At 39.3% G+C, this 14,376-nt stretch overlaps 1 protein-coding gene across 4 annotated transcripts in view; it reads left to right on the forward strand.

Moving 5' to 3' along the window:
- Nucleotides 1–14,376, forward strand: part of SATB2 (SATB homeobox 2) — a 137,462-nt gene that overhangs the window by 60,090 nt on the left and 62,996 nt on the right. For all 4 annotated transcript variants that reach the window (XM_075093862.1, XM_075093861.1, XM_075093859.1 and 1 more), the window contains exons 4-6: nt 1,331–1,457; nt 3,620–3,743; nt 8,548–8,650. In XM_075093862.1, coding sequence (XP_074949963.1) covers nt 1,331–1,457; nt 3,620–3,743; nt 8,548–8,650 — 354 coding nt within the window. The remainder of the gene's footprint in view (nt 1–1,330; nt 1,458–3,619; nt 3,744–8,547; nt 8,651–14,376) is intronic.

The following is a 14,376-nucleotide window of genomic DNA, read 5'->3' on the forward strand; positions in this document are numbered from 1 at the left end:
ATTGTGTTCTGTCATTGCCTCTGTGCAAGAAGCTGTGTTACGCTGTTTCAGAGGTGGTATTTATTTTATGATCAAATTTGGGAGAACAGGACAAAAGGCCTTTGCCATTTGTTTCAGTCTGATTAGCTCCAGAGCTGGTGAAGAACTGGGAATAGAAAGTGAGGAGAGAAGTGAAGTTTCTTAGCATCACAGCATCCTTCCAGATACCCAAAGAAGGTTCCTGGAGCTCCTGTTAAGGAACTAGTTTTCTCATCTATTAGTGTATTTCTGGTAGTAGAGTTTACAGATGGTCTTTCTGAAAGTTCAAAAAGCATATAAGCAGAGCTCAAAAGGCATCAGTTTAAATGGGAGAAAAGGTGATTGGTGTCTTGTAGCACTGTGCTGAGAAAAAGGTTATGTGAGCGGAACAGTGGGGCAATGGCAACATGGCAGAGGAGGGAATAAAAGCAGTAGTTGCAAGAGTGCAGAACAAGGCTGAACTGCTTTGCTCTCATGTAAGATGTCACTGTGGCTTTCTTTGTTTGGCATCTTCCTGGAAGTCATTCCTGGGTATTAGTCATTGTTTTTGGTGTGGGTGGGCCCTCTGCAATTGTCTAAACAGAAATAATACCTCTGCACCAAATGGTTTACCATCCAAGTTTACAGTCTTTGTGACACGCTCATCCAGAAGAGGTGATGATCCCTATTAAAGAACAAACAGAAGTAGAAATAGGACTTACAGCATTCCCCCCGCCCCCAAAATGTTATTTTTGACCTGTGGTCAGCAGCTTGCAGTTGGGTTTTTTTTCCACAAAGAAAAGCAACCGTCTGCATAGTGCAACTTGTAGCTGGGAGTGAACTCCTCCTACCTCATGGATTTCCAGTGCCATCCATACACACTTGGAATCATACCATGCTTAGATTGTAACTAGGTTGTGTGCTGAAAGCCCACACATAGGAATTTTCTTGTTCAAGTCAAACCCGATGCATTTATTTACTGAAGCATTTCGTAGACTGCAAAATCAGAACTATAGAGTATTTAAAGCTCGTTCTAACTTAGAGAACTACACTTTAGTGGGATGATGAATGATGTGAAAGGAGGAAGCTTCCTGTGCTTCCTTCAAGTAATTTAAGAGCCAGGAACATGTCAGCAACTCTCTGCTAAGAATTTAAAATCTGTTCCTACTCTTCGCCATTGTTTGCTTCAGGAGTCAGTACAACGCATCCTTTTGAGCAAGACTGCAATAAACCTCAAGGCAGATCTTAATTCTCATGAACAAACAAGCTTATTGAAGAGTTTAGTAAATGCCTGATAAAATACAAAGTATGCGTTTCTTTGTTTTCTTTTCAGGAATAATCAAGCTTGGGAGGTGGAATCCCCTCCCTCTCAGTTACGTGACTGACGCACCAGATGCGACAGTAGCCGACATGCTACAAGATGTCTATCATGTTGTGACATTGAAAATCCAATTACAAAGGTGGGTGTTTCTGAACATCTGTCCTTCTCTATTCTTTGAGCTGCTCTGTCGGTAACAGAGTTACTACAGAGATTAGCACATCCTGTCTTCATTAATTTCTGGTATTTTGCTGAAATGAAAAGAAAAATTAAAAGGAGGGTGGGTCACCTGGCAGCTTTTTGGTGCGTGTTCCAACTGATTTTGTATGTTCTCTGAAGGAGCAATATGGTAGCAGAGAGGAAAGCAGCAGAAACTCAATCAAGTAAAGATATGGGGCCTTTAAAGGCAGACCTTTCCACAATCTCTAATTTAATGGATTCTCGAAGCATTACTGTATCAAAAAAATAAACTCCTTGCCTTTTTCCAGGGGCTGCATTGTGAGAATCCAGATATTCAATGCCAGTTGCTGAGATGGGGAGAAGGGGAGCTTGTTGACTTTCCTTTTTTTTCTCCAGTGGTCTTCCCAGTGAAAAGGCGAGAAGACAAGAAAGGGATGTGTTACTGCAGCTCTATTTGGCATTTGGAAAATATTTTCCTTCCTGAACGCTAGTTCTGATTAGAAAAGCAAAAGCTCCTGACACTTTTACTCTTACTTGCCCTCCCTTCCCCACCTCCCCCTTTTTCTCTCCCTTCTCTCTATTAGCCTTCAAAAGAGTCCTCAAATAGTTACTGATGTCTGCGTTAGGAGTTGTGGCAGGTCCCTGGCAGTGCATGGCATTCTCTAGACCTGCTGGTAAGCCTACATTGCAGAGTCTGCTGTAGCTCTGTGGCCAGGACATATCAGAGGAAAGAAGCAAAAATAACAGACAGCCTGAAATAATTTGCCCACAGTTCTTTGAAGATCGACCTGAATAGAAGAGGGGTCCACTGGGATGTGTGTCTGTGTCCTTTGGTGGCAGGTACATACCCTCCAACTGTTCAGTTCAGTTTAGAATTCGGAAGTAGTTGGTGCCTTACTGCCATTAACCTCCCAAACAGCAACATTTCTTTCCTGTAACATCTCTGATGGGGCTTGGGATTTCCAGTTCCCACTAACGGGCATTTCCTTGGGTTTATATACTGCTGTCATTTCTCAGCTAGACTGCGTCTCCGCAGCACAGTTGTCAAAGAGCATCTAGAGCCTATTGTTGCTATAAAACTGGAGTGCAGTAACTCATCTCCTCAGAAGTATGAGCTACCAAAAGTCCGTCGAGCCTATCCTCACATCTGTATTACCAGAGGGTATCAACCCAAGATCAAGGTCTCATTCTTTATCTTTAAAGTGCTTGAATGCCTGGATGCTGTGTAAATAAAAGATAGCCCGTGACTTTGAGATAAAGATGGTCATTGACTACTTGAACTCCTCAAGCACAACTGAACTTTCAACTCTGAGGGTAAAGCCCAGCTGTGTAGGCAGAAGGCAGACCCACCTCAGAGGCTGATTGGAAAGAGTGCATTAAGTTTCTCAGGCATGAATGGCAATGACAAGCTACTCCCAACTTTCTGATGTGTTTCTCGGGTCTGTCCCCCTGTATGTAGACACAGACCATACGCTTGTTAAATTAAAAGAGGCACAAGTCACATGAAGACAAAAGCTTCACTACATATGCAGTTCTTGTAGAATGAAAGTGAGAACGAACTACATGTGACAGATGTTGGGCATATGGCTTAATGTGTTTCTGAAAGGCTCTTGGATACTTCAGTGATGAGGACAGTATTAGAACTGGTATAAAATAAAATTAATTTTTCAGACTCACTGCTCAAAGCCTTGCATCCACACAATGTGGTCCCTTACTGTTTAGTGATTTTGTTAGTGACAGTGTGGTATATATCTTTATTTTTCTATCCCAGCGGGAGTATCTTTCTCTGTCTGATGAGGATGGCTTTATCCAGCCATTTCTGGGGCTTGCTTTACAGAGTTTCCTTGCTCTCCACCAGGCCCCAGAGGGAATGGTTATGCACACATATAATGTCATAGTAGGATTAGCTGCTGATCCTGCAATGTATTGTCATTATTTTAGTTAAACTTACACATCTTCTGGGAGCAGGCTTGGTGGGGAGGGGAAAGAAGGGAGAAACACCTTGATGGGCTGGCTGAGCAGGGAACTCCAGGGTTGTGCTCGCTCCTTACAGGTCTCGTATGCAAAGAGTAAGCATCTGTGAAGGTGATGATTCTATCTACTTTTTGCTTTCTTTTTTAACAGTTGTTCAAAGTTGGAAGACTTGCCAGCAGAGCAGTGGAACCACGCCACAGTTCGCAATGCCTTAAAGGAACTGCTCAAAGAGATGAATCAGAGCACATTAGCCAAAGAATGCCCTCTCTCACAGGTCAGTCTTTTTAACAGGCTTAGCGAAAGCCTGATTTACAAGATCTAAAGATCATACTTGCTCAGTAAAGGGCTTAGACTAAATAATTCATAAATATCAAATCAGTTTCTTGTTTTCTTTAGAAAGGAGAAATTCTAATTAATATGAAAAAGACTCTCTTTATACCATGTTTTCATAGTGGGTTGCCAAGTGGAAATTATGAATGAATTGGTTGATTTTTATCCTGCTGTTCAGAGAGATGTAAATTCTTCATTCTGAACCTTTTGTAGTAGGACTAATGATCCTCAACTGCAAGATTTGAGTTGCTTCTTCCCACTAGCAGAGGCCTGCCTCCTCCCCTAACCCATAGGTAGCTCTCATCAGCCTCCAACTATGATAAAAATTATGCTGTTTTAACAGTTGTGCCCCAATTTCTAGGAAACAGCAACAAAAAATGTATATGCAGTTATGCTAAAAAAAGAACAAAAACTCAGTCTCATTCTCCTTGACTGCTTTAAAAGTGGTAGTGATGTCATGTCTAAGACACAGGTTCCTACAGATATCGTGAGTTCTATTTGTACTTCAGATTGCCATAAAAAGAGATTAATAAAATTTTCATGACTGAGACCTCCTTGCCTCTCAGAAAAAAACAGAAGAAGCACCCAGACCAAGTAATTTTGCTAGGAGTGAAAAATATGTTGCCTTCTAAAAACTTTATTAGAAGCATAGGTTAATCTGTCTGTTGTATCTTTAAAAAGTCAAAACATCAGTAATCCTTGCTTGCTAAAAATCCATTGCTTTGCTAACCTGTATCCAATGTGTTTTCTCCTGTGGTTGCCTGTCTTGCTCACGCTACACTGTACGCTCATACTACAATTCATGATCCAAAGCCCCCGTGAACCAAGGGAATTCTTTCTATGTATAACCAGCACAAATTTGCCTCACTGTGTTCTCATTACAACTCCAGGGAAAGCACAGAGGTGAGATACAGTGCAGAATTTAGGTCTTTGCAATTGGTAGGAATCATGTTCCTCATCTTCCTTAGCTGTGTTGGGTCTGCTGAACTAATAGGAACGGAAAGGCTGTGTAAGGAAAAGCTATGTAACTTGCCTTATTTACTAAAGGAATAGCAAGCAGTGACTCTAGATATGCACAGAGCGTAAGTGTGTTGAATACGAAAGTATTTTTCTTTTCACACAGTTTAAGTGTAATTTCTTTAAATAGAATTATCTGTGGAATCTGGTCAGCTAATGATGATTGCAGCATATGGTTGTCTCTGCCCAGTCTTCTTCAATATCCAGTATAACTAAACTATGCATAATTTTATATGCAGAATTCATTTGTTGTCTGCGTCTTTTTCTTCCCACTTCAGTTTCAAAGCCTACCAGGTGGAAATGCTGCAGCTGGTTTACTCCTGCTATAGCCTCAGTCTGAAATATATTTACAAAATTACTGATGGGAGGACTGTAGCAGCAAAAACCCTTGCCCCAGTATTTATTTAGTGGACTAAGCTAAAAGGAGATTCTCCTGTAGAAAATTGAGCTTGCTTACTTCTAAGCAGAGGTGTAAGTGACCTTGAGCAGTGACTAACCCTTGAACTAGGACTGCAAGAATGCAGCTTGTATTATTATTGTCGTTATTGTCATAAAAAGTTCCAGTCTCTTTTGTTTTGGCTCACAAAATGCAAAATATACAATGGAAGGTTGTATAGGAGCTGTCTATTACCGTCATCTGAATATGCCTCTAATACAATTCCTTCTCCCAAATCAGTTTTAAAAAAATATCGTGCCAAATGTGAAATGTTATTACAACCCCCTTGTGGTTAATATATTATTGACAGCAGCAAATTGCAGAGTGGTCTCTTAGGAGTCAAACTGCAGAGTAAATGCTGCTGTGTATTAATGTGTTCACAGTGCCTCAAGTACAGCAGTGGAGAGGGGCAGCGCTGGGAGCTCTTACTCCCACCAGCGATGGTACTTCGTCTCTGGTTCTCAGTGCCCGAGCTCTCCATGCAGCCCAGATGGGGATTCTGATTGCCGCTAATGGGAAATGTAATCATTCACTTTGATTTAAAATTGTTCTGGTTTTTTTTCTGCTAGGTGTATTATGTGGCTGCAGCTTAGCTACCCTTAGCATACAGCTCCTTTTCAAACAAATAAATCCCAGTTAACCAAGCAGGGGGAAGGAGGGTAGGTGGGGGGAGTGTGTGTGGCAGAAAGAAATCCAATTATTTCAGCATTTCCATCTTTGCATAGAGACCTCTTGTCTTTCCTGTATATTGTAACTCATTTCAGCACTGACCATGAGTTTTGTATCTTTGCTGGAGCAAGATTTCTTGGGATGTGAACACATCCCATATTTTTCTCCTTGAACTTACTGCACCAGGTTTTCTTTGTGTGGACATTTCTTAGCTCTTGGTCTAAGCAATTTTCATTCCACATGGCTGTCATGGCCACACGCATAGCAAACATATCTGCTACTGCATATAATCTACTCCTCCTTTTGGGATCTTCCCAGGAATAATATGCATTTTTCAGAAATTTGCAATTAGTCATAGTTCTTTTTGCCACTCTCTCCTGAGTGGATATTTCCTTTCTGCAGACTTACCAAGATTCCTAGCAGAAATACCTCTAGGAATCCTTTCCATTGTTAAAGTTCCTTTCCCTGCTCTACTCTCAAGCAGTTGAAGAGAATCTGTCCTGGGATTTTTCACCAATGATTGATTTACTATTTGATTTTACTATATAGTTTAAGCTTTGCTTTCTCAGATAAAGGTTAATGGGTTAATATATTTTGAGATATTTAATAGCCCTACAATTTCCGTAATGATGATTTATTGTAGAACTAGAGGAATTGGGGTGGGGGGAAGAGGAAGAACATAGCAAATTGTTATGTAGACAGAGCTAAACAATTTCTCCACCCTTCCTTAGTGACTGGAAATTTAACTGAAGTGACTCTGAAAAAAAACCAAGTTATCTCAGCTCAACTTTGTTCAGAATCCTTCCTTAGCAGAGGCTATCTCCATGTCAGGCTTTCAGAATACTATTCCTTGTTAAAATGACTTGGAGCAAGGGAGGATTTATGGGGAGGGAATTGTTGCTGACTGCCACAATGCTAGGTTTATGTCTCAAAATATTGATTTTAATTAGAAAATTGAACCTCAGTTTTAGAAATTGAAGCTGCCGCTTAAAAGGGCTCTTATTTCATAGCTTTCACATTCTACTCCAGAGCACTTAGCAGCCTTTGAGTGGAAAAGTTAAAGTGAAAAGGCAGAAGAGCCTCTTTACTGAAAGTGAAATTACCTGTTGAAGACTGAAACTAATCTGCACCATCTAGTTATCTTAAGTCTCTCAGTTTTGCTCACATTTTTCAAGTCCTCAAAACTCAAAAGTTCAGGAACAGCAAGAGTCCTGTGATATTGTAGTGAATGGGGTAGAAGACTTGATAAATCTGGAAGAGGGAGGTGGTTTTTTTTTTTGTTTTAAAGCATTGTTAAAAGTAAGCCAATGTGTAAGCTTTGTAGCTTTCCAGAGATGGCCAAGATTCCATTTTGCACAAGAGCCTGCAGAGGCCAGTGGGCCAGAGCTTGAACCTACGGTAAATAGCTTCTTCAAGCTGTGAGATCATCCTCACACTATCGTCTCTGTGCAGAAAGGTCATACAGTGTGCCAGGGCTTTTTCTGACCTTTGACGTAAACGAGGAAGGAGGGCATAAGGAAAATGTGATTTCTGGAGAAGGTGCATTGGCTGCCGTGTGTTAGTGGTGTTAGATTGCATTCTCTTGCTAGAGATCTAAACGTTTTGGGAATGATTTGACCCTGAAAGAGTTTGGGGGGGAAAAAGGAAAGCAAAATCTTGTTGTTAAAAAAAATGCCTCCTCTACAGAATGGATGAAGGGAGGGAAAAAAAAAAGAAAGGAAGAATTACCGGTAACCAGGCTTTTTCCTACCCTACGGGCAGAAGCATCCCAGATAGAAAATACCATTTTTATGGGTATCAGGTGCTGCAAAACAACTCTGCTCCTCTCTGCTTCAGTTGGCATGTACTAAGAGTTGCTTAGAGGGAATTTGCAGAGAATAGAGAGGGGTGGTGGTTAAGCAAGTGATATTTCAGTTTTGTTGAGCTTTTTTGTGTTTTTTGTCTGTTCTGTGTTGTAGTATGTGTAGTTCTGTTCTCTCTGAATGACACAGTTAATTTCTCTTTTGGGTGATTTTTCGCACAAGGGCTAGTCACACGTTTCTATAAATTATATTAATTTAACTTATTTGCCTAACTGTTGTTCTGCAGCAAGTAGCACGGATGTTCTCTGATTCTTGGCTGTGTGGTCTCGCTGCATTTGGAAGCAGAACAGAAACATCTGAAAAGTGTTACTTGGATTATGCATGCTGGAACATCTAATAGTACCTTTAGGATCTGGTTCCTAAATCATGCTTGTTCTCACCTGGCTGCAGTGAGCATGTGTTCCCCAGCATGGCACCGCCTGTTGTCATGCAACTGAAGTTTAGATATTGTAATATCACAAGTACAAAGTAAAGTAGGACTGCCCTCGGTGGCCTGAGCTGCAGGTCTCAGTCTAGATTTGCACTGCATCTTTTCTGCATTATTATGCAAAATAATAATTATTATTTTCTAATTTTAATTATGGCTGGGAATATAGAATGGGGAATATATCCAATTTTGTGTACTGATCAGGCACTTCTTTTGGTTTTAAAGTTGTAAATGGATGATCATTGTGCACTTGCGTGTCATTCACTCCCCCTGGAAAAGATTCCTAATTGTGCAAGATATTTTAAAACAATTTTTGTCTTTCTTTCTGTACTTCCAGAGTATGATTTCATCCATTGTAAATAGCACATACTATGCCAATGTGTCAGCAACCAAGTGCCAGGAGTTTGGGAGATGGTACAAAAAGTACAAGAAGATTAAAGGTAAATTGATTTTTTTTGTGACTTTCCAAGTTCTTGAACTTCTGCTGACAGTTTGAGATTATTTGCTTTAAGTAAAAGTGATAATAAGCTACGATAGTACTAGTGAATTTGTCTACAAAGAGGGCACAGTCACAGCACATTTGAAATTAAATCTGATACTTTACAAACAAGGCTGGCGTGAAAACACAGGCCACTTAAAACATGCTTAAAATATCCCATTTAGCTGTGCTGAAAGATCAGCTGTGTTTTGAATTAAGCTAAAACATTTTGGGAAAAAAAACGTTCCAGTAGCTCTGGATTTAAAAATTAAATTGCTATGTAAATTACCTTAGTTGCCTTTTGTTCATGAAAGCTAAAAAACTGTCTTTCGAAGTTACATGTGCCATTGCTCTGTTTTCAATACTACTAAGTGTACTGGCATTCCTGCTGTATTTTATCATGTGGAATCTGGATACCAGTGGTGCATTTAATACCAGATTGTTAGGAGACATTGCTGAATAATGAGGTGCTGCATCCACTGAAGTTAAGATGAAAATAGTCCATTGTATTTTTTCTAAAGTGAAATTTTATTAGTTGGTTAGCAGTGAATGCCTGAGGCAGTAAAAGTATTCTACGTAAGTTCATCCCACCCTCACCGCTGAAATATCTGATCACCTAATAGTACATGAAGTGATGTGACAAGCATCTGTCATGTGTAGTTTGTTCTTTAATTCACCCTTTCCTTTGGGAAGGGACTTGTGTGTGCGCTCAGCCATTTGTTTTGGTAGGTTTTTTGTTTTAAAACACACATGTGTTCTGAGCAGGAGTTTGGGGATAGTCAGAAGCTTTTCCACACCACCAACTGGCTCCTCTCTCCCCGAATGTCCATCAGCTTTGGAGATTAGCTTTACCCTGTAATCGTTTTTTGGGTTTTTTTTTGTAGTTTTTCTCTGTGTTACATCACTGAAGGGATGATTCATTGTCTGAAAGAAGACGTAGGCTATTTTTGTTGGTTCTGTCTGTGATCCTCTCAGTGGCCAGGAAGATCATAACAGGACTCACAAGCATTATGGAGAAGTAGGGTAATGTCCTGTCCTCCTTGCGAAGCCATTGTATTTTTAGTCACCTGAAGATTAGCATCTTTCAAAAAGACTCTGCTGTCTTGTTCTCTCAAAATGGCTGGCATACACGAGCTATGAAAGGTTGCTTGTTTAGTTTCCATAGGACAGACTAGAAATCTGCATAATAATACCATAAAGAGTCTGCTGCTTAAGTTAGGAACACATGAAACAAAATTGCATAAAATATCAGAACAAGTTCTGAGGCATCTGGTTTTCCTCTGCATGTCTGGCTTGTGTGCAGTGTACCTGTAAGATGCTCAGGCCTGGGTTGTGCAGTGATTAGATTTTCACTAGGGGGGAAAAAAAAGAAGAATTTTTAATGGTAAAAAAATATTTCTGTCTAGAAGGAAGATTGCTCAGGCAGAAGTGGGGTAACAATGCAGATGAGGGAATGGAGGTGTTGCTTCTCACCTACTAAAATGATATAGGCTTGAAGTAAAAGTGTTGATTGGACATTTTAGTACATGGCTACTCTTGTGCCAAATAAAAGGGATAGTTTCTTATCTCTGTAAATTGTCATTGTGTGGCTCAGAAGTGTTTCTTTTCTCTAAATGGTGTCTCTTAATAAAGAATTTTATTCAAAGTGCTCTAACATATCCTCTTGGTTAAAAAACAATCAAAGGAACCAAACAGCTTCAAGGTCATCACCGTTTGCTTTTACTTGCCATTCTAGGAGAACAGAGACGGGCTTTTTTTTTTTTTTTTTAACTTTGTTCCAAACTGGGCAAGGGTGCCAGTTGCAGAGGCAGTGGAGACCCTTAACTGTAGTGTTCTTAGCTGTAGAGATGCCACTACAGCTTCTGAGTGTTTCTAGCACACTGCTGTCTTCCACTTTCTTCCATTCTTAGAGCATTGAATTCTTTAAGCTCTTACTTTTTTTACTTAGTAAGTGCACAGTTAAATTGTTAAGTGCAGTAAAAGCAGAATGAGACCTCAATCAAGAGGTCAAGGATCCAAACCTGAAGAGTTTGCCAGATAACTCTGTATTTGTGCTATTCAAAGAGACACAGCCAGTCGTTGCTGTTTGGAAGTGTATGTGTGTGTTAGTAGGAGGAGAAGAAGGAAGGTTAAGGTATGTGTGAAGTAAACACAAGCTGCTATAAAGCAGTTCAAGTAGTGTTGATTCATCAACCATACGAGTGGGAGAGAAAACAAAGAGTCTATGGCAGGTACAGTGGTGCATGGAGAGTAAACAGCCATGCAACTTCAGGGCAGTAATCTAACCCTGCTGGAAACAGGAAGACTTCTGCACTTCTTTGAATGGTTTCAATTCCTCATCATCTCTGTTTTCATGACGTTTTGTTTCTTTTCTGTAGCCAGATATTACTACAGGACAGCTCAGTGAGTATGCAAAATCAGTGACAGGAGTTATATGCTTCAGTCATCACATACTCCTTTAATAATAATAATAAAAAAGAAGGACTTAGGTTTTCCGTGAAGGTGTATGGATGATGCAGCAGTTCGTTTTCTGGGATGTAATCTGGATAGATTGGGTAAAACTATAATTTAGAGTCTTTGGGACCAGCACCCATATCCATTTGTAACTCTAGAGCTGGTTTTTAGAAAGTAAAAGCAAAAAACAATTCACATGAGCTGTGGTAAATGTGAAATAGGAAGGGGCTTCAAAATAACTTTATTGACGTTGCAAACTAAATGCAGCCTACAGTGTTAAATGTGTTTCCTATTATCTGCTAATGTCTGTTTTAATAAAACAGTGGGAACTAAATGGTTGCTTCTTAATCAAAACCATGATTTCCTAAACATAAGCTATGTGATTCTGTTACAAATTGCCACATATAGATCTCCTAGGTCAAACTTTTTTCCTTTCTCATAGAAATAAATAAACAGTAAAATAATTATGCACTCTGAAAGATCAAAGTAATTACAACTGAAGCCAGGCAAAAATAAAAAGTTCTCTGGGAAAAAAAAAAAAAAAGCCTCAGGTTGCTGAGTATATAGTTAATATTTAAATAAATATAAGAAAGTGAACAATCAATAATTTGATCTCATTAGCAACAGATGTGAAAGCTGTACACAAATGGAATTGTATCAAATCTCAAGTAAACATTCTCAGTGTGCATTCTGTTGAACTCACCAAAAAGACAGTTAAACTATTTACGCTTGTAATTTAAAAAAAGTTTTCAGTTAGTTCAGCTCAGCATGGTAATTTTGACTTGTGTCAGAATGATGCTAGAAGAAAATTCTGCTTGAATTTTTTCTCTCGCCCTGCCCCAGCCTCTTAAGGTTTTAAGACATTCACAGTTTACTCAGCGGCACGAGAGTTATACGACAGATTTGAGAATTGGCTGGTCTGAGGATGGAGGCTTTTTGTCTCCTTCTGGCTTGGAGCCTACAACCTGGGATATGTGCGAGGACACAAGTGAGTTTATAATAGGATGTCCACTCTTTCCAGTCTCCTTGGGATACATGTATATATTTGAAGGAGAGCTTATATTAACACAGTTCTAATGGAAAATGAACAGTGGTTGGGAAACGAAAAGCTTACCATTCTTCTGCGAACTTTCTCTTCCCCTCATGGATGTCTGTAATCATTTGATGTGGTAATTAAGCTATCTAGTTTGTATTACAATTTTGTTCAGAATGTGCACTGTGAATGAATTTAATATTACTATGCGAAGCCTTTTTCAAACTCTCTTTATTTACTTTTTAATTGTTCTTATTTTTGAGGGGTGCAAGGCATTTTAGTACGCAGTTGTGCATATATGACTGGGTTTGTGTTTAAACCTACTTGAATGAAGAATCAGAATTCCCCATTTTTAATAAAGGTTACATATTAACAGATGACAATTAGATAGCAATGGCTTAATTCAGTGGTTCTCAAACTGTCTTTCTCCTGCCCAGTCCCACGGGGTTACTGCTCTCAATCTAAGAACTGCTCATCTCGTTTCTCTAGATGCTGAACTTGCTGAAGCTGGGAGAAGGTATTCAATGTTGTTGAAATTCAGGATTTGAATAATTGTTTAAAAGGCTTGTGTTGGTTTTTAATTTAATTAACAAATAGATACATAAGTAAAAATAACACTTTGTAAGTAACTATATACATGTGTATTTATGTATGTATGGAGAGAATTGTTTCAGAACTTTGCCATGCAGCTCACGTCATTGTCAAGGGATCAAACTTGTGCCAGTTACCTACTCGTTGCCCAGTGTTTTGGGTTTGTAGCGTTTAGAATATTTTTTAGCTCTATTTCTCAATAGATGTTTCACTTCCAAGTGTCATGCTTTCTATTTTTGTCAGAAGGACTATCACTGTATCAGAATTCTTTCACAACTGAAACTCTTAACTGGTGTGAATTTTTTCTTTTTGCCTGATGACACAACTTAGCTCGGTGGGAGGAAGTTACGAAGGCAGAGGGGAGAAATAAATACATTGTGAACTTAAAAATAAAAAGACATATTTTCTTTGTCTGCATATTAAGAACATTTCATCTTTGCTCCTGCCATCAGTGGCTGTCAAAATATAGCTTTCTGTGGATGGGAGTTTTGAGACTGTGGCTGTCTTGAAGTTTTTGTGAAATGATGAGGCTTTTCAGTTTAAAGGGGGAGGGCTCAGTTATTTCTATTTCAACAGATCAGGAATGTAAGAAAAAGCTTTCATACCTTCCTTAAATTGAGAATCTGCTTCAGCTGCTTTTTGATTTTTCCAGTATTACTGTATTGTTACTTGTGTGCTGTATGTTCCTGGAAGTATGCTTGCTTACTTCCCATAACGGATAGACAGAGCAATCTGGTTTTCTTATAAGGGGTTCTATAGGCTGTTGTAGGTTGAGAGAGGTTAGAAACAGGACTCAGAAGAGCTCCCAGCTTTGTTATTTCCAGGCTGAAGGAACCTAGGATTGCGGCACAGTGATAATACCCGTGCGAGTCTGGGGAAAATTGTCATTAGGTACTCTGAGAAATAGCTATTAATTGTTCCTCTGCAGCAGATGTTGTGGAAGCCTCATGAAAAGGCACACCAGATCTTTCCCAAGCAGTGTTTTTGACTTTTAAAAATATCCTGTTTATTGATACGTGTACGTGTGTGTATATAACTCTGTAAATAGAGGGGGTTTTATATATATATCTATGTTTGTATGTGTATATATATACATATATAGATCCTGATGTTTTGCCTTTTTAACTAACAGATTGAGGCAGAAATGTTAAGTTTTTTAAGAAGAGATCACTTCATGGCGTGGATATATTGGTTGCGGCTCTGGCACTAAACCAGTTAGGGTCATTCAGGTCAGCTCTGTGGCTCTTGACATTACTATAACTTTTCCTTTGCTTACTTTTACACTCCTGACTCTGTATTTATTTCACTAAAAATAGGACTTTCCTCACTTTCTTGAGGAAAAAGGAAAGAAAATAACATCATTCACAGGCAAGCTTTTCGGCATCTAGATGACATACATGACCTGAAGATCATCTTTGACTCACGGACATCATCTTAGCCTGTGGACTGGCTGTGCTGTTTTATGAGGAGAGTAGTTCATCAATTTGCATTGGTCATGAGGAAAAAGTGGCATCTCTCTTTAAGTTTAAAGTTGTCAAGATTCAGCAAGTTATAGACCCCTTGACTGCTATTTCCCACACCCACATTAGCATTTTGTATTTCAGAGTTGT

The sequence above is a fragment of the Phalacrocorax aristotelis genome, chromosome 5 (assembly GCF_949628215.1).
Source record: "Phalacrocorax aristotelis chromosome 5, bGulAri2.1, whole genome shotgun sequence".
Classification (NCBI taxonomy): Eukaryota; Metazoa; Chordata; class Aves; order Suliformes; family Phalacrocoracidae; genus Phalacrocorax; species Phalacrocorax aristotelis.